This window comes from Hippopotamus amphibius, chromosome 14 (genome assembly GCF_030028045.1).
Source record: "Hippopotamus amphibius kiboko isolate mHipAmp2 chromosome 14, mHipAmp2.hap2, whole genome shotgun sequence".
Classification (NCBI taxonomy): domain Eukaryota; kingdom Metazoa; phylum Chordata; class Mammalia; order Artiodactyla; family Hippopotamidae; genus Hippopotamus; species Hippopotamus amphibius.
This window is the reverse complement of record NC_080199.1, coordinates 16,437,633-16,463,819: the sequence shown is the minus strand read 5'-3', so window position 1 is coordinate 16,463,819 and position 26,187 is coordinate 16,437,633. Positions and strand designations below refer to the sequence as shown.

At 40.4% G+C, this 26,187-nt stretch overlaps 1 protein-coding gene across 1 annotated transcript in view; it reads left to right on the top strand.

The window, feature by feature from the left end:
* LOC130835551 (ATP-binding cassette sub-family C member 4-like) overlaps window positions 1–26,187 on the top strand; it is a 201,615-nt gene that overhangs the window by 69,001 nt on the left and 106,427 nt on the right. Inside the window, exons 16-20 of the mRNA XM_057707189.1 lie at window positions 846–986; window positions 1,793–1,830; window positions 2,203–2,297; window positions 4,158–4,304; window positions 23,928–24,007. Coding sequence (XP_057563172.1) covers window positions 846–986; window positions 1,793–1,830; window positions 2,203–2,297; window positions 4,158–4,304; window positions 23,928–24,007 — 501 coding nt within the window. The remainder of the gene's footprint in view (window positions 1–845; window positions 987–1,792; window positions 1,831–2,202; window positions 2,298–4,157; window positions 4,305–23,927; window positions 24,008–26,187) is intronic.

Here is a 26,187-nt window from a genome sequence, read left to right as displayed (position 1 = left end):
CAAACACTTTGGAGTTAGTTCCCTTCTTCCTTTCTTACCTTTCAAGACCAAGAACCACCTCTTATCCACCTTGAATCCCCAGTGGCCAGCATAGAGCCCAGGACATCCTTGGCTCCTGTGACTCTATAATGCATTCTAAGTCCTCCAGGCAGAAATGCAGAAATGCACTAGATCTCCCTTAAATACATACACAGGTATTCCTTGATATCCAAACCCTCACTATCCAAATCCAAGAGCCTGGGTGATTCTGATAAATATTCAGATTAGTCCCTCACATTCCACACTCAGGAATCACTCTCTGAAATTCAGGAACCACATAGATTCTGATCATATGCTGTCGCCCTGCTATCCAAACTCACATGACTCCAGCTCGCTGTGTGAACTCAGTTTACTGTATTTGGCTGATATTTTGAGCCCAAGTATGTTTTATGTCACCATCACTGAGTGACACAGTAATCGAGAGGGATGCATCATCTCCATATCATTTTGTGTGTTATTTGGGGACAAGCTTTTACTTTCATACTTGAGTCAGGCATGTTGTGCCTGTGCTGAGATTCATGATCAACTTTAAGCAAAGCCACCCAACAGTGAATAAACTTGTGCAAGTGATGTTTCCTTATTTTTAATAGATTCCTAGGAGTGGGATGGATGGGTCCAAGGGTGAATGCACACATGGTTTGGCTAGATATTTCCACACCTTTCTCTGTAGGAGACGGACCATCTTGCACTCCTACCAGCATATGTGTGTTTTCCGATGGCTTTGCAGTGGTGGGCATTGTTGAATTTTGAAAATTTGGGGGTTCATTATTTAAAATTTTTCTCTCACTGCCATTTTTCCCTCCCAGACTGAGAATATAGAGTTCACACTCTCCCTGGAGGACCGTTTGGATGGAAACGTTGGTTTTAAGACCTACAAGACCTACTTCACAGCCAGTGCTCAGTGGTTTATCATCATTTTCCTTATTCTAGTAAACATCGCAGCTCAGGTAGATAAGCACATTTATTGTGGTTTTTGCCCTCAGTTTGATATTTACATACTATTTATACTGTATTTATATTATTATTATTATTTTTAATATGTATATTAAGAGATTTATGTCAAAGAATTGGATCATGAGATTGTGGGATCTAGCTGGGTGAATATGAAATCAGAAAGGCAGGCCTTCAGGCTGAAACCTTAGGCAGAAGCCGACGCTGCAGTCTTGAGGCAGAATTTCTTCCTCCTCCAGGAAGCCTCTGATTTACTCTCAAAGCCTTTGACTGACTGGACGAGGCCCACCACATTGTTGAGGGTGATCTCCTTTACTTAAGTTCTGATGACAGATGTGAACCACATCTACAAAATACCTTCACAGCAATATCTAGACAAGTGTTTGGTTGAATCGCTGGAGACTGGCCTGGCCAAGCTGACACAGAAAACTGACCGTCACAGTACCTGTCAAGCTTCTTTCCTTTGAAAAATCCCAACATTTATACATTTTTACTGTATTTTACAGTCCACTGGGATTTGCATTGAAATACATTATCTGTGGGGAGCAAAATAAGTGAGGCTTCCTGGTAGCACATGTACATGATAGAGAGATTCTAGGGAGAAAAGGATGTCTTTTAGAGATGTTGAAATGTGACACGCCCTCCCTGACCTGTGGTTGTGTGGGATGAGGGGCTGGCGCAGAGCTGAGCTGGAAGGACCGTCGCTGTTTTCCTGGAGTCTTTCCATCACCCATTCTAGTGAGTGGGGGTTTGAGGGGGTCAGTGATGTCAGTGTTTGAGTGATTGTTGTTTCCTGCTCCAGGTTGCCTACATCCTTCAAGATTGGTGGCTTGCATACTGGTGAGTGATTCCTGGTCTGACCCAAAGTGCTGTAAAATTGACACAGAGCCTCAGTTACCCACAGAGTCAGGGGGAGAGGTGGGGCTTGTTCAGCCGCCTCTTCTGATCTTCACGAGAAGTTTCCCTGAAGGAAAATTAAAGTTCTTGCTGGTGGAGTTTGACGCTCCCATGGTCTCTCCCCATGTCTGACCCTCAGCAGCTCCTTATAGACAGTTTTGAGAACCAGAAGTCATGATTCAAATTGAATTTTGTAAGGTAGATTCATTGTGAGCTGGGAATCATTTTTCAGCATAAAATACATCTCCTAAAATTTTTTTGTTATTTATCTAAATTCTGTATATAGCGTAATATTCTTTCTTCCCTGTTCCATAGGGCAAATGGACAGAGTACCCTGTATGCCATAGTATATGGAAAAGGAAAGCTAATTGTGGAGCCTGATAGTGCCTGGTACTTTACAGTTCATGCAGGTACAGTTGAACCATCTGGTCTGTTACACAAGGACTGAGGTGCTTACAGTGAGGCTTGTGTGAGCGACTAGGGCTTCCAGGAGTAATTCAGTAATGTCTTAGCAGATTGAGAGTCTGAGTCACATTTACTCTGTGAAATAATTAGAATAATTACCTTTAAAATCTACTAGAAAAAAGTGGATGGATGAAGACTCTTAATTTGCTCTGTACTGGATTTTGAAAGTTAAACCAGAATTGCGCATTCAGAAAACCAGCTACTGGAAGCATGTGGCTATTGTCTATTCTAATACGTTACTTTAACTAAATTATATGGCTGGGCAAGGGAATTAGAAACGGACCCCCACCCTGTGGTTCTGATTGTTCCAATTCTGTCTGAATAAACTCTGGTTTTTATTGAACTCAGATGAAATCCTCTGGCAGCAAGGGCCCCAAATAAAATACCCTCCAGGTGTGCAAAGCTCCCCTTCGCCACACTGCTCTTCTCCTGGGCTTCACTAATTACTTAGGAGAGAAGCTGAGCAGGGAGGAATCCAGTGTCTGGGAATTAGGATTCATTCTCTTTCTTATCTTGAGATCACAATGTTGTGTCCTCCAGTGTGTGATTAACACCTGGCTTGCCAGGCTGATATTAACACAGCTCTCTGTTTTCACAGCAGTGCTTAAAATATATGTAGCATTACATGCTTTTCAAAGAAAATCCTCATCTAAAGTATTACATATTCCCACAGGAAACCCTCATACAAGCTTTCTGCAAAGGTGGAGTGTGTTATCTTTGTAAGAACCCACTCATTGACATTTGGTATTTATTACGTTGATCACTTGCTAAGAAACGTAAATCCATTACCTGTCTACCTTCTGAATTGGTGGACTAGGGGGCATAAAGGAAGAAGGAAGGGGTTCTGTTACACATGCATGTAGGATGGTGGGCTAAGGAAAATGCCTGTTCATGGAATTCAGGAATCCAGGCAGCTTTTAGAGGATAAATAACAGTGTTGTGTCAGCTAAAGGGGAAAAAAGGTACTTGATGGGATATTTTTTACAGAAGTTTTCTCCACTCTGTTTAGCACTGTGAGTTCAAAAGATGATAGAAGGGCTATTTTAATATTTGTATGCATAATAGGTGCTCGTTTATGTCATTAATAAAATATAAATTTAAGTGATTATGTTTTTTCCAAATGCTTTGTGTTTCTATAAAACAGTGAGATTGGTTGCTTGTTTAGATTATCTCGTGTTAAAATATAATTTATATTTTCTTGCAATTCAGTTATGTAAGAGATTTTCTACTTGCAACTTAATATGCTATTTTCATACTCTTTAAAGCTACTTGGGCATGGAAATAGCTACTTTATATGGAATTAAATTTCCATATAAATTTACCATTTACAAGGACACAGTAAATCATTTCTCCTGTTCCCTGTTAATTCAGGGAATTAACGGCTGTTATCAAAGCATAGCTGAATTTTAGATTACGGGAATCGATATACATAGTAAGAAATATGGAGAAAGGAAGATACTACTTTTTATAATTTTCTTTCTTCTGAGTTTTATTAGAACTTATAATTGAATCAGGAAAGCCTGAAATGGTAGTTTACCCCTGATTTTTTTCCCATGTGGTTTCTATTTAATGAGAGGAACATAGTGATTTTTATATTCTTCTTTGTAAATGTATCTTGCAAATTTATTAAACTGTTATAGACTCCATTATATATATATATTCATTCTATATTCTAGATATGAATTTGTATATAAATTATATTTATAGAATAAAATCCATAATATCTTTATAAACTGCCTGACATGCTTTAGCATCATTGAAGGAAAGGCAGAGATCTTGTTCTGAGTGATGTTTCTTTATTTCAGTTCTAACTGTAGCTACTGTCCTTTTTGGCATCACAAGATCTGTGTTGATATTCTACGTGCTTGTTAATTCTTCTCAAACTTTGCACAACAAAATGTTGGAGTCTATTTTGAGAGCTCCGGTGTTGTTCTTCAACAGAAATCCGATAGGTAAGTCAGACATCAAGCTTCTCAGTAAATATACTGTTAACGCATTTAGTGCCTGATTACATTTTCATATTTGAAAACAGAGGAGATGCTTGGAAGAAAATCACTGTGCATGTTGTTCCATTTTCTACAAAAAGTTTTACTGATATTTTTCTCCTACCAGAGAAAATCTGAATAAAGAAGCATATAAGCTTCTGTTCCAATTTGTGTCTGTGGAAAGATAAATATTAACTTTGCAGAATGATTTAGGAGCCCACTTGTTGCTTGGCATATGAAACTAAAACATCCTACGTTAGATACAAATGTGTTTCAGTGTTGTTGACCAGTTGCTAAAATGTTGGCTGTGTTACATAGTGTTAAGCGAGGTTGTCCCCTAGGAAGGACCTACTTACAATGAATCTCTACAAGAGACAGGCTGTGTATTGCTTTTTTTCATTTCCCATCCATTTCTGGGATCACAGAGCTGTGGCATGTGCCCATACTTTTTGAGGTTTAATGAAAAATTAAATTAAAATATAAGATTGATGAAATGTAAACATCCTATTGAATGAAATTACCTCGATAGTTTTACTGTGGACTTTTGGTGACATGTAAGAGGCTTTGTGGTACGAAGCAGGTGGATGTTCAGTAGTGAGTTTCTCAATATGGGTGTCCCTAAAAGTTTCCCAGTGGTTGCTTCCTCTACCCTGAGGCCTTTAACCTGTCTTGCTTCAGAAGGTAGCCTCGTACCTGGGTTTCTGTGAAGAGTTAGTTCATCAGCGCACATGCCTCTCTGTTCAGTTGGTTGGACTTGTGGTGAGGCCCAGGGTGGCTTTGCTTTTGCGAATGATGATTGACAGGGCCTGTCGAGGCAGGGAGGTGGACTGGAGGGAAGACAGGAGTAGCCTTGGCCTGGCCATCAGCTAGCCGTGTGACCAAGGCCAAAGGTAGATACTGTTAGGCAGGCAAATCTCAAGGCAGGATGCTGTCTGCCTTGGTTTAAAGGTGTGCACTCTGGAGCCAGCTGCCTGGGTTCAGTCCTGGTGCTAATTACTAATAGCAATAGCAAATCAAATGTATATTAATACTTATGTGCTAGGTAGTTCATTTCTCTGTGTCTCAGTTTTCTTATCTCTAAAATGAGGGTGCTATTCACACACTTATCAATATCGTCATATTGTGGGCATTAAGCAGGTTCATACATTCCCAGCACTGAGCACAGGTCAGTGCCTGAGGAACCTTAGTGGCGATGATGACAAGGTGTCTGGGAACTTCCTCTCCTGTGAAAAGGGAATAACCGCTGCCCTTCCTGCTTCACAAGACTGTTGTGAGGATTAAATAAGACTCTTCGGGGCAGCATCTTGTGTAGATTTATTCAGCACATACTGTTTAGTTCAGGCACTGGGTGGAGCACAGGATGGTGACCTGCAGAGGCCCACACAGATCTCGTCTTATGAAGCTGTAGAGAGAAAGTGCTTGGAGGAGTCCGTGCCATTACGGCTGTGAAGTTGCTCCACTTTGTCAGTTAATGTGAAAACTACAGTCATAAAGTTGGGAGCATCAGTGGGACTGAATTTCTGTTCTCACAGCCTCTGAGTGCTCCTGACCACAGTTAACCAGGCTCTTCAGGTTCAAAATCTGTAACCTTCTTCAGATGCTGATGCATTTATCACTCAAGGATTTGGGACCAAGTTTAAACCGTCAAGGTCACTAATCTTTGAGCCGCCAGCACCCTAGTGTTTATCTTGCCTCCCCCTCCTGTATCTATTAGCAGGACTTCATTCCTTCCAAAACATAGAAGCCCAAATAAGTACAGCAAAGATAGACCTCCTTTGCCCAAAAGGTTTAGGGGCCATTAATTATTTACTCTTTTAGTGGTGTATTCAGTTGAGCTCTTTCCTATAGTTTATTGTCAAGAGTAGAATTTATAATAGATTATTTATGGTGGACTTTGTTTCTGGTATGTGATGGCATGAAATAAAAACCACATGTATTGATTCTTTGGAAGCTGCAGGTCATAGATCCAGACTCTTCAAGCTTCTAAGTTCTGTTGTCTGTCAGTCGAGGAAATGACACCCCCAAACACCTTGTACATTTCCCTGGGGTTTAGTTGTGCATTGAAGATGAGTCTTGGCACCTTTTGTGAATTAAATATTTGATACCTGATAATTTTACCTTATAAACTCCATGTCCTTAAGAAATAAAGAGGAGGAATTGACCCATTTAAAAAATCAGTAAATATTGAAAAACTGTTATGGGACAGGAATTGGGATGTAGGTGGAGATACTGCAATGTCTCAATTCTGTTAGAACATATGAGAGTGAGTCAAAAATCCTCCACCCTCCGGTTATATTAAAAGTTCTCTAAATTCTATGGCCAGAGTGCAGATAAGTTTTGACTCACCCTCATAGTTTTAGAAGAGCTATGCTGATCACGTCACTTTTTTTTTTTTCAATCACTTCACTTCTGGCCTCAGGTTATAACAGGTAAAAACAGGGGGCTTTTTCACTCATTAAGCATTTAGTGACCATCTGCTGGTTGTCAGCTGTGGTCCCAAGCATTGGGACAAAATGTCCCTGCTTTTAAGGCATTTGCAAACGTAAATAATTACAGGCAATGGATTGTTTGTTTAAAAAACAATCTAGGACTGCCCTGGTGGCTCAGTGCTTCAGAATCCTCCTGCCAATGCAGGGGACACAGGTTCGAGCCCTGGTCTGGGAGGATCCCACATGCCACAGAACAACTAAGCCCGTGCACCACAACTACTGAGGCTGTGTTCTAGAGCCCATGAGCCACAGCTACTGAAGCCCGCGTGCCTAGAGCCCGTGCTTTACAAGAGAAGGCACCACAATGAGAAGCCCACACACCACAACAAAGAGTAGCCCCCACTCGCCGCAGCTAGAGAAAGCCCACGCAGCAACAAAGACTCAATGCAGCCAATAAATAAATAAATTTATTTATTTATTTATTTATTTAAAAAAATCTTGTGTCAGTATTCTATGATTCTACATAGAAAAAAATACAAATTCAGAATTTAATACAGCTGTAGATCGGAGATCTCGATTCACATATGCACACAACGCACACACTCACAAGCATAACCCTATGGTGTATTTCTGTTTTATCATCAATTATGTAAGGATTGCCCTTGATTTCAGAAAATTTCCAAAAACTGTTTTCCTGGAATGTTAAGGTGAATTGTTTGCAAAATGAAATCACACCAATGGGAGTGAGAGGAATTTAGGAAATAAAGGCAGTGATTCTTTATTTAAGATGATCATCTCTAAGCTTACAGCAAACTCAGCCCGATTTCTAACCAGACTCCAGATGATACTGAAATGCTCTCTTGATCCATCAGGGACTGTCTGGATGCTAGAGCTTATCTCCAAAAGTGTGTTAGAGAAAGAAGAGGGAAGTCAGCACTCCCATTGTTGCCCTTTACAAATATCAACACACACTTGTTTTGGGGCTTTTTAGAAGCGTGTTACAAATGCTTTGAGCAATGATATTCTCTCCGTAAGTAATGTTATCAAGAAATCAGCTATGATCTGTTGAGTGTTCTTTTCATTCTTGAAAACCAGGATTAATCAGTTAGAAATTTCCCTCTCATTTAGGGGGGAACTCTTTAATATGTGGAAAAAGATGGCAAGCTTCAAAGTATACTTTGAGTGGAAGTTTATTAAAATACTATGCTTAAATGGAAAGCTTTCATAAAATCAAGTTCTCAGTTCTGGGAATATTTTCCTGTCATTTCTCTTTTGCATTTTAATAGATTTCATCCCGTGGGGAAATGTTTCAACCTGTTGAACACCTGGAAAGTCTATTTTAGACTTGCTCTGTGTTTACGAATCTTTATCCAGACATTATTCCAGATACAGTCATATTCCTCATGATGGGAAATCCTGCCTCCGTGTCTGCTGTTGGGAGAAAGCAGTGCTTCAGAGCAGCGTGCTGTTAACACATCAGTGGAAACCAGAGTATCTGCCCTGGTTGATTTTCAGCCTAAGTTCCTGATTTGGGAATATTTAAGTCAATAAACTCTGAACTTCTTTCTGAACTTTAAGTAAATATTTCTAGAAGTGTTCTTTTGGTTCAGTTCTGATTATATCCTTCACTCTGTTTGAGGCATATAATCAAAAAGTGCAGATTTTTGAGGGTGTGGTATGAAAAACAATGCACCCACTTTTTGCTGTTCTACACTAAGATATCTGAACAGATACTGCAGTGTATGTGGACTTGTCCTTAAATATATTTTCTCATATAAACAATTCCATGTATGTCTAAATCAGCAGCAGTGCTTTGAGATGTACTCAGAATCATAGATTGATTTTTTTCATTACCTTTAAATATTTAGACATAGATTAAGAAGGAAACAGTTGCTTTCTTGTATATATACTCATTATTTTTATTTAAAAAAAATTTTTTTATTTATTGGCTGCACTGGGTCCTCGTTGCTGCGCACGGGCTTTCTGTAGTTGCAGAGAGTGGGAGGCTACTCTTCATTGCAGTGTGTGGGCTTCTTATTGCGGTGGCTTCTCCTGTTATGGGGCACAGGGTCTAGGCATGTGTGCTTCAGTTGTTGCGGTGTGTGGGCTTAGTAGTTGTGGCGCACGGGCTTAGTTGCTCCACGGTATGTGGAATCTTCCCGGACCAGGGCTCGAACCCGTGTCTCCTGTGTTGGCAGGTGGATTCTTAACCACTGTGCCACCGGGGAAGCCCTACTCATTTTTTTTTTTTTAGAATTTTTTTTCTTTTTTCTCCTGTTGGTGTCAAACTGTCCTGGGCTCATAAATTTATTTTCTTTGGGAGAACTATAAATTTATTCTTCTTTTTTGGAGAATAAAATGATTTAACATTCTAAAATTATGTCTCTTGTTAATATAAATCTTCTCTACAGCCTTCCTTTTACTTAGCATAAAAAGGAAAACGGAGTAAAGTATGGCTTAATGAGTTCCAGTAATGGGCAGTACTGTAGACAAAAGTATTTCTGATTGGTGCCAACTTTTAATTGTGAGTCTTGACATAGCCCTGTAAATGGAAGGAAAATAAACACCTATTTCAAGATGATGAGTGATCAGTGTTACTAGAAAATTATTCTTGCTTGATTCAAGATTTTTTTAAAACTCTGATCTCCTTTATTTATGTATATATTGATTTTTGTTAATTTTTATTGGAGTATAGTTGATTTACAATATTGTGTTAGTTTCAGGTATACATCAAAGCCAATCAGTTATCAATATATCCACTCTTTTTTAAATTCTTTTCCCACATAGTCCATTACAATGTATTGAGTAGAGTTCCCTGTGCTATACAGTTGGTCCTCATTATTTATCTATTCTATATATAAGAGTGTTATATGTCAAACACAGTCTCCAAGTTTATCCCTCCCCCTCTTATCCTACGGTAACTGTAACTTTGTCTTCTACATCTGTAACTCTATTTCTGTTTTGTAGATAAGTTCATTTGTACCCTTTTTTTTTGATTCCACATATAAGCAATATCATATTTATCTTTCTCTTACTTACTTCACTCAGTCTGACAATCTCTAGGTCCATCCATGTTGCTGCAAATGGCATTATTTCATTCTTTTTTATGGCTGAGTAATATGCCATTGTGTATATGTACCACATCTTCTTTATCCATTCCACTATTGATGGACATTTAGGTTTCTTCCATGTCCTGGCTATTGTATTGATTAAAGATTAAATAAATCTTTATGATACAATAGCCAGGGTAATAAAAGGCAGCACCTGTGTAATCCAGACAGTCAGTGGTTTATCCTACAATCAGATGAGCTTCTATTTATTAACAGATTAAGTCTTTAGACCAGGTGCATAGATTTCAGTCATACATTAAGGAATTCTAAAACTTGAGTGAAGAAGCTTTAAATCCCCTTGGTGTCAGATTTTCTAAACACTCACATCTCCTTGCGCAAAGGAGACACGATAGGAGTTTCATGCTTAATTGACTTGGCCTTCAGTATGTCTTCTCTTGGTTTTTGTTGTATCCAAGTTGCTAAGTTTTCTACATGAAATTAAAATTTGAAGTTTTAGGTAACACAATGAGTACCTTATACGTTTTGGATAAACATTGAGCATTTTTTAAAACATAGCTCATTTTTTCTCTCTCTTTAATTCTTCCATCCATTTTTTATTTGATGTAGATAGGAGAGAATTTTGTCATTCATGGATGTTTTAAATCTGTTAATGGGCAGGGAGTTGGGATGTAGGTGGAGATGTTGTGATGTCCCAGTGATGATGGAACATAGCTTTGGAAGAGGTGTGCCAGTCACTTCATTGGCACAGTCAAGCACAATTATCTTAAGCAGCATTGATGTGGGGTGTGTGTTTGTGTGTGTGTGTGTATGTTTGTGAGTGACACTTCTTTTGTGAGTTAGATTGTCACATCAGAATAAGATTCATATTATTTGATTCTACTAAAGAGGTGTGAAATTTAAAGTTAGAAAATTAACCAACAAATAAAGTTGACTTTATTCAGACTAAATTGAAAGGTTTTCTTGTATTTTCGAAAAGTGGTTTTGAGCTACTGTGTGATTTGGGATCCATGTGTCCTGTGGTAAAGAGAAAAGACTTTGTAATCAGTTCATCTGAATATGAATCCCAGCCCAGTCACTGACAAACAGATTTTGTTGAGTTATTTAACCTCTATCTGCTTCAACTCTGTCTGTACAATAAGGATGATTGTATAATGATAATCTCAACATTTTTCTGTGAGAATTAATATATGTAAAACATTTAAAACAATGCCTAGCACATAGCTGACATTAATTGATATCTTAACTAGGTGACATGATGAAATTTGGGGGATTTATTTATTTATTTTTTACTTTTTTCCTACAAAATCCAAATGAATACATTAATTTTGGTGAAATGGTAGGGAAGGATCCCAGATGCAAAGAGATACAGATAAATGACTGAGACTAAGAAGCCACAGAACAAAATCAACAGCATGTTTTTTTGTTTGCTTGTTTTGTTTTTGTTTGTAATGGGACTTAGGTTTATTCCTTTGTTCATTTTAATTTCGTTTCACAGTGAAAGCTCAAATTTGCATATAAATACCAATCATCTTGTTTACTTTTTGCTTGAAAACCATATGGCTAAAATTTATTACAGAAGTCTATTATATAATTAAGGAAAGACAGTTGGAAATTTTATTTAAAAATTCTATTTAAATGCAACATTGGAATTATTCGGGGAAGTGAATGTACTTTTTAGGAGTAGCAGGAAATATTATCTTGTAGCAAATGCTATAATTGGTCAAAATGTAGAACTTCTATGTATTCATCTTTTTCAGAAATCATGAAAATGACAAATTTCACAAGTGAAAGTTAACGTTGACCAAAGACAGTTTGAGATTGTCAAGACTTCAGATTTTATTCATGGGAGTTTTAAGAGACATTTGTGGTTTGTTCACTCCAGTTAATTCTAGGCAGTCTTCGACATTTCTATCACATGGACATTCTGATACTTCAACACTTCCTCTTGTGCAAAACATGGTTAAAGCAGCCTGGGATGATTCAGTGCAATCCCTATCAAATTACCAATGGCATTTTTTACAGAACTAGAACAAAAAAATCCTAAAATTTGTATGGAGACACAAAAGACCCCAAATAGCCAAAGCAATCTCGAGGGAAAAAAAAAACAGACCTGGAGGAATCAGACACCCTGACTTCAGACTATACTACAAAGCTACAGTAATCAAGACAATATGGCACTGGCACAAAAACAGAAATATAGATCAATGGAACAGGATAGAAAGCCCAGAGATAAACTATGGTCAACTAATCTATGACAAAGGTGGTGCTGGGAAAACTGGACAGCTACAGGTAAAAGAATGAAATTAGAACATTTCCTAATACCATATACAAAAAATAAACTCAAAATGAATTAAAGACCTAAATGTAAGGCCAGACACTATAAAACTCCTAGAGGAAAACATAAGAAGAACACTCTTTGGCATAAATCACAGCAAGATCTTTCTTGACCCACCTCCTAGAGTAATAGAAATAAAAACAAAAATAAATAAGTGGAACCTAATGAAAGTTAAAAGCTTTTACACAGCAAGGGAAACTATAAACAAGACGAAAAGACAACCTTCAGAATGAGAGAAAATATTTGCAAACAAATCAACAGACAAAGGATTAATCTCCAAAATATATAAACAGTTCATCCAGCTCAATATCAAAAAAACAAACAACCCAATCAAAAAATGGGCAGAAGACCTAAATAGGCATTTCTCCAAAGAAGACATACAGATGGCCAAAAGACACATGAAAATCTGCTCAGTATCACTAATTATTAGAGAAAAGCAAATCAAAACTACAATGAGGTATTGCCTCACACCGGTTAGAATGGGCATCATCAGAAAATCTACAAACAATAAATACTGGAAAGGGTTGGAGAAAAGAGAACTTTCTTGCACTACTGGTGGGAATGTAAATTGATACAGCCACTATGGAGAACAGTATGCAGGTTTATTGAAAAACTAAAAATAGAATTACGATATGACCCAGCAATCCCACTGCTGGGCATATACCCAGAGAAAAGCATAATTCAGAAAGACACATGCACTCCAGTGTTCATCACAATGCTATTTACAGTAGCCAGGTCATGGAAGCAACCTAAATGTCCATCAACAGATGAATGGATAAAGAAGATACGGTACATACATACAATGGAATATTACTCAGCCATAAAAGAATGAAATTGGGACATTTTTAGAGACATGGATGGACCTAGAGACTGTCATACAGAGTGAAGTGAGTCAGAAAGAGAAAAACAAATATCGTATATTAACGCATATATGCAGAATATAGAAAAAATGGTACAGATCAACTGGATTGCAAGGCAGAAATAGAGACACAGATGTAGAGAATAAGCATATGGATAGCAAGGGGGGAAGCAGGGGAGGGGTTGGGATGGGATGTATTGGGTGATTGGGATTGCCATATATACATTACTAATAAGAAAAAAATATCAAATTGTGCACTTTAAATATATGCAGTTTATTGTACGTCAAAAAAAAAAAAAAAGGCACCCTGGGATGAAAATGAGAGTCCTGGTTAGTTCTTATAAACTGTGGATTATTTTTTTAAAGCTATTAAAGGCACAACAAATGCAGCAGAAGAAATACAACTCTCCTACAAATATTGCCCAGTTAGCATTAATAAACTAACCATTTAAGTGCCCTAACTTACTGGCTGGGTATAATGGCCTTGAGGTAGATGAAGAAATGCATAGTTTTGGGTGGAGAGACCTGAGTGAAGACAGAGAGCACTTCCTCCATGAACACCTGCCTGCCAGGAAGCTTAGTTATGTGGGCAGGGAGCACCTACCTGTCCTGAGTCTTGGCATTCAGCCTCAATCATGTCTGAGTGGCCTGCAGGTCTGAAACTCAATGATTCCAGTGCACTCACTCCACAGCTTTCATCAGACCCGCAGTGGTTCAGAGCCACCGTCTTAGAGATTTTTCTGCCTGTTGCTGCCCACTGGTCTGTCCATTCCTGACTGTATGTGAGCCGTGAGCCAGACTCCTGTGTGACAGCCTGTGTGACATGTGCACGAGACCCAGGGGTAACAAGCATGGTCTAGCTTCCCAAGGTTTTTTTTCAGTGCTTAGGAATTTTAGAATATCGATCTCTTAACTGTAGCAAAGCATTTATGATGGCTGCAGTAGTCTGGTTTCCTGGGGCAATTAGTGAGGTGTACCCACCGCTTCAAGGTCAGTCTCCTACCATACTTGGCAATAGGGGATATGACTTGCCCTGGGTCACAGGACAGGGTAAGGCCCAGGATGAGGGGGCTCTCAAGCCCTTGAACTTTCCTAATCAATTTTGCTTTTATTTGACCATGTGTCTTCATTCATTCTTTCAGTCATTTGTTCACGTTTTATTTTATTCATTCAACCTTCAGTAACTTACATAATTTAATTTTGAGGTGGAGTTATTTTAAATGTTTCACCTTAATTATAGTTAGCCAAGAGAGGATTCCTGGAACTCTCCAAACTGGGAGTGATGGTCAAAGTATTCAGCATCCAGTGGAGCAGGGATTAGCCAATCAGAAGGGCCAGGCTGTCAACGGCCAGTTTGGCCATCACCCTTCATACCAGCTTAACACCAGCCCTGCCTATGATGTCATTGGCTCATCTTTATTAGTAAATATTTAGTAGAGCTTTCCAATGTGTCTAGTAAAATAGCTCCATGTCATAGATGTGTTGACATGAATTTTCTGAGTCTCTGTGACACTGGATGAGTCAGTCCCCAACAAGGGTCCTTCTTCCCAAGTGTTGCTCGTGCCAGTAGAACAAACCTGAGGAAAAGAAATGAGCTTCAGAAGCAAAGAAAAGCTTTATTCTTTGATCAAAGAATGGAGAGGTGCAAGCTCTTGCTCTGGAGCACAAGCTCTCACTTAAAGGCCTGGGCAGGGTGGCCTTGTAGGGTTCTTGTCAGCACACACGGCCCCCGCCACCATCTTGAATTGAAGCCACTTCACACTAGGGACTCTGGTCTGAAGGGCAGGGGGTGAGGCCTCCGCACATGGTGCCCTGTGAGCAAGTGAAACAAGATTAAGTGTTGATACAAAGGAAGAAGTAAAGGTTAGCTTTATTTTATCACCCAGCTTCTCTTTTTATTTCCCAGGAATTGTTAATGGACTTTGCCAATGACATTATGACAAACCAGACACTTCATGTTGAAACATGAATGTCCCCAGGTTGGAAAACAACAGCTAACAAAAAAAGATTGCTTAAAGTATCAATAGAGACTGAAATTTGGAAACAAACCATTTATTCATAGAAGGGCTTGTTGGAGTGATTCATTCATAATATGCTTCTACATGTGAGGCATTGGTGCAGGCCCTGGGGTAACAGCAGTGAATGAAACAAAACCCCTGCCCTAATAATGCCTATATTCTAATTTAACTTGTGTGAATAAAAAGGAGACAAGTGGTTGTTAGCTCCTGGAAGCAAAGAATGACATTTAAAAGGGCAGGAATCTTACATGCAGAAGAGACAAGGTTAACTTAAATGCTCTTGAGACAGAAGGTGCTACTGGTCCCCACTGGGTTGGTGACCCCTCAGTGAGGCCTGTGCCTGGAGTTGAAAATGCCCCTTATGGAACTGGGTTCTGTGTAGCAGAGCAGAAACTTCACTCATTGATTAAGAAATAAAGAAGGGAGAGCGCCTGCTCTAAAAACACCTTCTCCCTGAGCGCAGGGAGTAAAAGAACTTCAAGGAGTAGGATGCAGGCATGTCTCCAGGGCTCGAGAAAAGGGGCAGAGATTTCTCAGAACAGCCGGGAGAGCTGGGGCATGTGCAGTCTCCATGCTCCTTTGCACCTGGCAGGAACTGTGCCTAGTAGAGTACAGATCCTCCCTTGAGCAGAGATCTTGGCATGTTAATGAAGCAAAAGTCACTTTCAGAACCTCCAGGTCTCGTCTGTGCAGGCACATTCCTGTAGTCAAGTCAGAGCCTGTTCAGGCGAATTGACCACTGCATCTTTTAAAGCACAGCTCCAAAACATCCCCGTCAAATACTAGGTGCTTTTGAAACCAACGCAGAGGTAAATCGAGGCAGGGATCCTTTAGCTCTCAGAGGCCAGTATGGGTGACAAAGGAACATCATCAGAAATGTTCAGTTGCTCAAAGTGTGGTCCTGGGAACAGCAGCATCAACATCACTCAGGAGTTGTTAGGATTCCAGAATCTCAGACCCCACCCAGAGCTCTTGAGAATATACATTTTAACCAGATCCCTGGAGATTCCTGTACAGATTAAAGTTGGGGAAGCACTGTTCTTGTGAGTGCTGGGCTATTTCTGATCTAACTTCACTCAGATCCACAGGAATCTTCCACAAACTAGTAGTTTCACCCACATGTTTACAAGCTGAAGATGACTAGAGCATTGGTGGAGTCTGTAGTGATCAGAACTAATCTTTCCAACTGTGTCCCCTGATTGACATGTAGCGAGATGGTCGCTGAGTGGGTTCCGGGTCTTACACTCTCTGTTGAGTAAGAGCAGCTTTTACATTATTCATTTTTTAAATTTGTTGTGTGTTTTTCTGTAAGAGTCCTTCTGCAAAGAAGGTTTCCCATCTTAAAGAAAAAAAGTTGGAAAGCCACTGGGTTTATTAGTAAATCCCATCTGAGCACCAACACCTGGCACTTTGCTTTTTGTTATAGATTGTCTGTGACATGTGGTCCATGTTTACAAAGGATATATCATCTAGATGTGAGCTCAAGACTAATACACATGAAAAGTAGTTAAACCACTAAATAGATTATACTATAATGTGTTCTGAGAATAGACCCAGACCCCAGGTGGAATCTGCAAGCTCACTGAAATAGTCCCTCATCAAACAAAGTGTCAGAAAACCTATGCCTTTAAACATGAGAATTGTTTGTCTTTGCTGAGAGTGTGTGGAGTCTTCTTTTAGGCCCTACTTGGTTGCAGAGTCTCCTCAGTCCTCAGCTCTAAAAGTAAAAATGTAGGTTGGAGACAGGTGTGGGGCAACAGCATCATGTATCAGCTGAAAGCACAGTATTATACAAATATTTTTAAAAGATGGTAGCTGGGTGGGGGTTGGAGTGCATTTTAAGTAACCAAAAGTAACCCAGAGGACATTGCCATGTTTAAAAACAGTCAAACCATTGATGCTCAAGATATTAGATCTGTGTGGTCAAGAAAAGGTGTGTTTATACTGTGTATCTTTTGTTTAAGATGATCCCATTGTATAGCATACAGAACGATATTCAATATTCTGTAATAAACCAAAATGGAAAATTAAAAAATACCAAAGTTTCTTGTCCACATGAAAAAGTTTCTGCCAAAATGATTAAAATAATGTTATTTAAAAGGTACTTAGTAATTTGAAATTTTAACTTTACAAAATCTCTTATTTCCCCAACTAATTTTAGCAATCACCTGAGGTGATTGTTTTGGTCAGGCTTGTGGGTTTCTAGGGGCAGAATCTACCCTAGTTCAGAGGAGGAGGGCTTGATTAAAAGTAAATGGGCATCTCGTGGAGCTGGAGTGATGCTGACTTTCCTGGAACTGGAGCTGGGAACTGGGGTCCTCGTGGGAGCTGGGGCCATTGTCACAAGGCTCGTGCATGTTCCCAAGCCCCTTCGCCTCTCATCTTTGCTGGGTGTGGAGAGTCTGCTCCACTTTCCTGCTTCTCTCCTGGCCTCGTAGATCTTAGGAGGGGAGATTTGAATGACTTGGTGGCTAGTCAATGGGTTAGCTTCCCCTGGGCACTTTTGGTCAGTTAGCTGTGGCCAGGGCTGTGGAGGGTCCCTGAGAGGGCAGCACAGTTTTTCCAAGCCTGTCCAATAAAGATAAAGGAGTTCAAGTGAGTGGCAGATTCCTGGGAGCTACATTTGTCAGCAAGAGTCTCATGGAGGAGAAAGGGCTAAGGCTGAGATCTGGACAGATGGGACGGGGAATTGAGGAACTTCTTGAGGGGTAGAAGAGAGAGGAGGTACCCCCATTAGAATAAGGGTATGTGATCAGGAGTGATGGAAGGGAAGTAAGTTAGGTACCTCTCTTCTGTCCCTTCTCTCCTCATTATTCCTAAAAACGTGATATCTGTGATTTGATAAAGAAAGGAGGATGTAAATGAAATTATTTAAAATGACAAGTTAAGACCTGTTGGAAATTCCGTGAGATCAAGAGAAGTCAAAAGTGAATGAAAAATTTTCATGCTGGGTGCTTGGGCAGAGGTCTAAGACAGAGTTTGAGAAGTTGGGTGTGCGTAGTTGTGGGTCCACTTTAAAGGATTATGTTCAGTTCAGATGTGCTGAGCTTAAGATATTCTGTAGGACAGCCAAGTGTCCAAGGAAGAGGTCAGGAGTGGAGATACAATTTGGGATGTATAAGCAAACAGAAAATCATTGTAATGAAAGTGACTGAAGTTTAGAGAGAACCAGAAAAAGCAAAAATGGTCAATGGCATTATCCTTAGAAAAAAATAAAAGGCAGCAAAGGACATTGCAGGAAGTTGCCCTGAAAAGTGGGGTTTCTGTGCCTCCTCTCTCTGCTGGGTGGAAACCCCAGGATGGCTTGGCAGCAGCACCCACCCCATGATGTAACAGTATTGCATCACCCTGAGCGAGGCGGGACCTTGTCTCCTCCATCACCAGAAGCTTGATCTATAAAGGGACTTGAACATTTCTGTTTGCTGCAGAACCCTTTCTTGAAATGCCATCTCTATGTGAATGTCCAAATAGATGTAAGGGGCCCTGTTTAGAAGGAGGTGGGCAGTAAGGAAGATGGATGGGATGTCTGGAGCTGGGTGAACTTGGCCTTCACTTCCTCTTCTCCCTCATTCTTCGAGGCATTTCTGTCAAATCTGATGCTTCACAGGACAACGTTTGGAAATCACTAGCCCTGGTGACCTTTCATGTCCTTTAAAGCTCTAAAATCCCTTAAGGATAATATGTATAGCACATGTGTGCTACTTCATACTCTAGAAGGTCCCTGCATAAGCCTGATATTTTTAATCCTGTGCATGTTATCATCTCCCTTTTACAGATAAGGGATTTGCCTCCCAGTGGAAGTTGGGTGAGTTGCCTAAAGGCTTCTTGCTGCTGAGGGCCAGAGGAGGACCAGAACTTGGTGGTTTTTCCACTGATGGTTTCCTAATTGCTGCTGCTTTTGCTGTTTCATGACATTCCTTGAGCAGCCACCATATTGATGACCTATTTTAACAGCAGAGAGGAAACTGTGGAGCAACCAGGCTTCTACAGCTCCCTCTGCTGTTCTCGGGCTCGTCTAAGCTGAATTAGCTTGTGTAGAATGATGCAGGAAGTCCAGGCTGGCCCACCTCCCTTAGTGGCTCCCTCATGCACACAGGAATCCTTTTCAGCCTGGTGACCATCTCCAGGCTCCACTGAACACCTTCTGCACTGGGCCAATTTTGCTCCATCACCTTGCACAGTACCTGGAAGGTACAGGTATATTTTCTGTGCCTCTTTGGAGGGACTCTGCTGTTTTTTTCAGTAGGCTGCTTGAATCTGATTTCACTTCTCACCAGGACAGTGGATCTTTTATTGTCCTCCCCACCCCTCCATTTGCCTGTGATAAAGAATGGGGCTCAAAAAGAGACATGCTACATCATTGGTGAACCTCAGAAACGTTACAGAGTGCAAAAAGCCAGACCCAGAGACCACATACTTTATGATTCCATTTGTATATTATGTCCTGAAAAGGCAAATTTATAGAGAAAGTGGGTTAGTGGTTGCCTGAGGCTGGCAGTGGGAATAGGGAGTCACTGTAAATGGTACAAGGGATCTTATTGGGGGCATAAAAATGTCTTAAAACTGATTTTTGGTGATGGTTGCATCATTCAGTAAAGTTACTAAAATTCATTGTACATCTGAAATCGGCAAATTTTATGAGATGTAAAATATACCTTAGTGAAAATATGGTTTGATATTTTATGATATGTAAATATATCTCTTTCTTGGTTGTTATTTAAAAAAAATAATAAGGCCCAGACCAGGCATGGGAACTTCCAAGTTTTAAATTATAGTTTGGTTGTAAGTAAGCTGAGAAGTCCTGGGTATGAGTCAGTTGTCAGAATTCTAGAGGTGACTTACTCCAGCGTAAATTGTAGACTCATTTCTTAAAATATGGTCACTTAATAAATTTGTACTTTGAGAAGTTCAGTGACATCTTTCATGATGTTCTATGTTGTGGAAAAGATAGAAAATTGTGAACCAGAGCAGTTTGGAAGACTCTAATTGGTTCTCTGATACCATGGACTTCAAGAAGGGTACCTCCCTCCTCCTCTTCCTGCTCTCCCCCTTCTCTCTCCCTCCCTTCCTTTTCTCCCTCTCCCTCATCCCTTTCAACCCTTTCTTCCTCCTCCCCCTTTTCCCCCACTCTTTCTCTTGCTCTCCCCTCCCTACTTTACCTTTTTACATAAGTAATACACAGTTACTGTACAAAAATAAGCACATACAGGAAAAATTAAAATGGTTCATAATACATTATAGACTTGTATCAGACTTGTTCGGGTTGTTTTCTACTCCTGACTTGACAAATATGCCATATTCAACCATATTTGATGCACTTATTGGGTCCTGGGGATACATTCCTAGAAAGGGAATTTCTAGGTCAGGAGGGATGTGCTCTTAGAGTTGTTCATATGTATTGCTCAGTTGTTTCTAGAATCCTACCTGTGCAGTACAGGTGGGAGTGATGTGGATTTTCATTCTACATGTGTCCAAAATGGGATCTGGCTTTCAGAATTTACCATAATTGTTGGCTTTATGATTGACTATATTGTGTGCCGAATGGAGAATTGGTGATACCACTTTATTCCAAGGTAATCAGGTAACACCTGGGATATTGGTTTTATTCCTGGGCACAAGGCATTAACTGAGACTGTCCCTCTGAGTCCGGACAAGAGGCAGCAGCCGAGATAGGACACTGAGCCTTATGAGGGATCATTGAGGCACCAAGGAGTAGTTGCTGGAAAGAATATGGTTTATTTCATTCAAGTATTTGAAAGGCTGTCATATCAAGAGAAATCAGATTCACTCTGTGTGGTTATCAGGACAGAATAAGCAGCAGAGCTTGGATGTTCCAGGAAGGGAAGATGCGGTTTCCTGTGAGGAAGCCCGGCCTCACAGAACAGTCTGAACCTGAATTGGGTTCCCCCTGTTCACGTGAGTCCCGCTTCCCTCTGCCTCCCTGGAGATACTCCAGCAGGGGCCCTGGGTCATTTGGGTGAAGACCATCCAGGTGGTCTCCATCTCCATCTTCTGTTCTTCATTGTTTTTTTTCTCCTATACACTTTCTGCGTAGCCTTCCTTCACACACATCCCTTCATGGCATGTGTGTGAAGGGAATTCATCATCAGGATTTCATTTGGAGACTTTTGAGAAAACTTTAATATTAACTACGAGGCCATGAACTTGAAATAATGTATCTGGTTACAATAGTCTATGCCAAAGCCTGATGAAATATTTGGGAAGTTCCATTTGCTCTCCTAATGTTTCTTAGTGCAATTAAGTAACTATTGAACTTTCTGATCTCATATTTTCTACTCAGCTCATGGGTGAGTAACAGTTTAGTTTTTTGACGATCTTTGACATTCAGTTCAGTTTGTGTAGTCACTCTGTGGGGAGATGTTTTTTCTCATTGTTTTTATTTTCCTTGTATCTTACATTATGTCAACCCTGGGTCTCTCAGACCCTGTGCTTCCCACATCTGCTGAAAGGTAAAGGGGTGATTTTCTCCTACTGTTCATCTCTGAGTAGCCTTTTCATCTTAAAAAAAAAAAAAATCCCATATTGCTTTCAACACTTTCTAAGACAAATAGTACTTGCAGCGTGTCTGAATCCTGTCTATGTTTAAAAGTTGCTTCTTTCCATCACATAAATCACCAGCATTTAACCTTGCCTTTAACATTTTTTAACATATATTTTCATTTTATCAATATTGCTACTTTGAGAAGTAAAAAATAACTAGGGGGACCACAAAATCCATAAGAATATGTGGAAATATTGTCCACTTGATTTTACTGTTAACAGAACTGATTAAATAACAACCCATCCTCTTGCCCCTCAAAGTATGGTCTGGGAAATAGCATAAAGGGCGTCACCTGGCAGCTTGGAAGAAATGCAGACTCTCTAGCGCCCCCTAACACTCCTGAACGAGAATCAGCATTTTAACAAGTGGACCTTCCTGCAGCGCCTGGTAGACTTTCCTGGGTGACATGATGCTGCAGAACCTGGGGGTCAGAGTCATCATCTCACCCTGGTGCTTGAGCACCTGTTAACTCACCTGGCATCATGACTGGGTTCTTTCACCTGCATGAGCCCATTTAATCCTGAGAATCACCCTCTAAAGCAGGCATTCTTAGAGGCTCAGAAAATTTGTCACTGAGCCTCCAAAGGTGTCAGTAAAGGACAGATTCTGGTGTTTGTATTTCCTAAGCCTGAGACAGGAAGGTTGAGGCCCAGCCTGTAATGGCCTGGCCTGGCCAAGAGCAAAAGCCTCCAGGTGCTCTACCTCCTGGCTTGGGCACACCCTGTGCTTCCAGTGAGCCAGGCACCCTGTGGAGGACAGCAGAGCCAGCTCATCCCGGCAGCGGAAACTCAGCCCCCAGGCCCTGGTCATTCTCGGTCCAGTTGTGTCTTGGTGTGAAGGGCCTCGGGAGGAAGTCACCTCTGACAGAGGTCAGGAAGAGCAAGTAGAGGTCCCACATCTCATTTACAGGCTGGCTTCCTGAAGCTCAATTGTGAAAGAAGTTCAGTGGCCTAGATAACATATTTCTAAAGAGTTGCTATGCCAAAATAGGCTGTGTGTGTGTATGTGTGTGTGTCTGTGTGTGTGTGAGTGTGTGTGTGTAGCTTCCATTTCTTTAAATTTAATCATAAGACTAGTGTTGACTGAAAAAAAAATGTACAGCCTATAAGTTGAGAGATATGCTGTATTCTGTGGACAAAACTGAGGACTTAAGCCAGGAGAAAGCATCTCAGATAACTCTGAGAGACTGCTACGAAGAGGCAGGGGGTGAGGGGGAGCCAGGATACATAGGAGTTTTTGCAACAAAGACCAGGTAGTCAGAACATCAAAAGATTACTGTTAATAAAAGGAAAAAAAGAAAACTGGACATCTCAAGTTAAGGAATTTAGTGCTTTTCTATGTATGGGAACTTGCAAGAGTCTGGGCTCACTGAAATCATGCCTTTGATGTGCACCTTAGCTATCTGGGGCCAGTATCCTGCGTGTTTTCATCCTGAGTCTCCTCTGGGTGGACCGCCACGGGGAAGGCTGCAGTGCCTGATGGCTGCAGCATCCTTTGTTTACTGATAGGGGAGGCGACACTTTTAATTCACAGTAGATATTTGGTAGAAATTAGTTCTCATCTTCCAATCCTGCAGTCTTTAGGATATATTACTTTTGTGGATTCTGAGAAGGGAAATAAAATCAATGATGATAAGTGATTTTTAATCATTAAGTAATATTTCTGTTTTCCTGCCTACATCTTCCTTGTCTTCTTGGATGCTTAAGCATGGGTTTGTGTTTGTCACACCTGGTGTACCTCTGAAAATAATGACTTATTACCCCAGTAGCAAACTCACAACCTGCAAATGTCAGGAATCCACAATTTCCCAAAATATGAGGTGCTTTGTACTATCTTGAGGGGAAAAATTACAGAGGTTAAAATTGTTTATTTAAAAATATCACTTAGCAAAATTAATTTTGATAATTATAGCAAAATTAGTGTAACAGTTAGGGTTAACTTAAGTATTTTGCAACTGTTTATTTACTGACTTAGACTTGGAATAAGTCTTAGATGCAGTGGATCTAAAAGGAAGAAACATTGTCAAATCCACCAACCCTTCCCATACTGCTACAAGATTTTCCCCTCATTCTTTTAAAATTAAATCAGGGCTCAATTTCAACTCCCCACCCACTGCCATTTGGTGGTATATTTGTTTCTCTTTAGGCATCATCCTATTTTCTCTTTCTTTACCACTGACATCAGCTTATTTGATGTGAATCTGTAATGTATTAAATACATATACTTTCAAAATATTGTTTTGACTTGTTCATGAATTATTTCTTTCAAAGGGCCTCTCTGGGGAAATGAGTGATTTCTCATATCCTGTTCTTGCAGGAAGAATTTTAAATCGTTTCTCCAAAGACATTGGGCATATGGATGACCTGCTGCCCCTGACATTTCAAGATTTCATCCAGGTAACGTAACAGTCCTGTCAGAGTTCTCACAGGAAAAGCAAAATGCCTGTTTTTCAGAGCCTTTTCACAAGGGCTGAGGTGGGCCTTTCAGCCTGGTGATGTGTCATGTTATCTTAAGTAAAAGGCCATGTTTGTAGAAGAAAGGTGAGGTTGTGATTGGGAGGCTGAGTTAACACGGGTAATACCTGGTGTAGGAGCAGCTACACAGTCATGCCAAGGTTGGTTGGAAGCAGCGACATGGTTGGTGAGTGGTTCTCCCTCTGCCTTCCAGGGATCTGGCGTGGCTTTCCTTTACTGTGAGCACATTTCATAGCAGAGAAACAATCACCTGTCATGGAAAGGTAGCTTAGATTAGCTAAATCATGTGTTATATTACCACAAAAGACTTGTATTTACTGCACCATTTTTTTTTTTTTTTTGATAAGGCCAGGTTTGTTACTTACAAAGAAAAATTAGTAATAATAAGGTGAAAATAATACTTGATCAAGGACAGTAAAAAGTACTTATTGTTGATACAAGGCCTTTAAGTCAGCAATTAGAGTATGGGATCAAGTCATCTTAGAAAATGTCTTTTTTGTTTTTGTAGTCAGTTTTTCTTTTCATGCATTGATTGCTCTGTTTTAAGGTGTCTTTAATAAAAAAAGACAGAAATATCTACAGAAATACCTCTATCCAGCCTTTGTTTTTTCTGTGAACTTGAGGTTCTAAAGAATGATGCTGGGTTGTCTCTGCTCTCATCTCCTCATTCAGTATCGTTGCTCATGTAGGATGTTTTTTTCTGTTACTTAATTCTGTCTGCTTTTCAGTGTTTCAGCCTCTGGTGATTTGCAAGTGTTTATTTTGGAAATGAAATGCATTTATTCAAAGCTGCACACAGAAGTGCAGCAATGAATAACTGCAAACAGCAAAGCCTATGGGCAATGAGAAGTAAGCTGAGACTCAGAGGCAGAGGACTTTTACTGCAAACATGTGTGTTTTTTTTTTTTTTTCTTTTTGACAAACTTATTTTGTGAATGTGTCCTTCTGGGTTTCGCTACATTATTTATCCCCAGAAGCAATCTTTCCCTAAAAACAGTGTCACATTTTGAGAGTGATTATTAATTACTTTGAAAAGACTTTGTGAAAAGTTCTGTTTCTTTGCTACTACAAGCTAGGCCAAGGTTGGGTTTCCAATGCTGGTTGGCTCACTGTGTGCTTAGCACATCGTTAGTTAGCCGTCAGAATCAGAATCCATCACATATTTTTGCATGACATATAGAGAGACAGGGAGAGATGCTACCTGATTCCAGTATAAAACATTCTTAGTAGTGTGAGGGGAGAAAATTTTGGTCTAGCTGATTTCTAGTCCCAGCTCTGCTACTTTTAGTTCAGTTATCTTAAAATTTTGGGACCTCCAGGGGGAGGTGTCCAGCAGGTAGTTGGAAGCAAGAGTCTGGTGTTTGAGAGAGAGACCTGGGATGTGTGTGGTGCCTGCGTATTCCTCACTGAGCAGGTAGTAGTTAAGTCTATGAAGGTGGATAAGATTGCCCAGAGAAAGGGAAGCATTTTTAGGGACCAAGATCAGAAGCTTATGGAAGCCTTTATATTCAAAGAGAAATCAGAGAAAGAGGGGAAGCAGAGAAGACACAGAATGAACAGCAAGGAAGAGAGGAGAAAATAGGTTGGGGGACTGAGGAAGGACAGGTCTGTGCAGTGCAGAGGAGATGGTAAGTCCTTGGAAATTTGTTGGTTGATTTGGAATCAGGAGGCATCTGGTGACCCAAGGAGCAGGTTTCAGATGGGAGGCGGCCAGAGTGCAAAGGGCTGCAAATGGAAGAGGCGTGGAGGAAGCTGAGGTGAAGGCAGGCTACTCCTGGAAGGACTATAACAGGAGAGAGCCCCATCTGGAGTGTAGCATCTGAGGAGGTGTTGCTGGTTGTTTGGGTTTTTAGCTTGTGGGTTGGGGGTGTGTGTGGTGGTGAGTGGTATTTCCCTCTCTCACTCCTCCCCCTTAACAAACAGGGATTAGAGTTGAGGCCCTGAGGTACAGGGTGAGTCAGACACAAAGCCCTCCCCTCATGGGTCTCCTCCTGTTATAGCAGGAGACATCCAGAGATTCAGCCCTTGCTGCCCTTGGAATCCTAATTGTGTGAGCAGCTTGGAGGAAGTCCTGGAAGACAAACTGGACGTGGGGGCTGGAG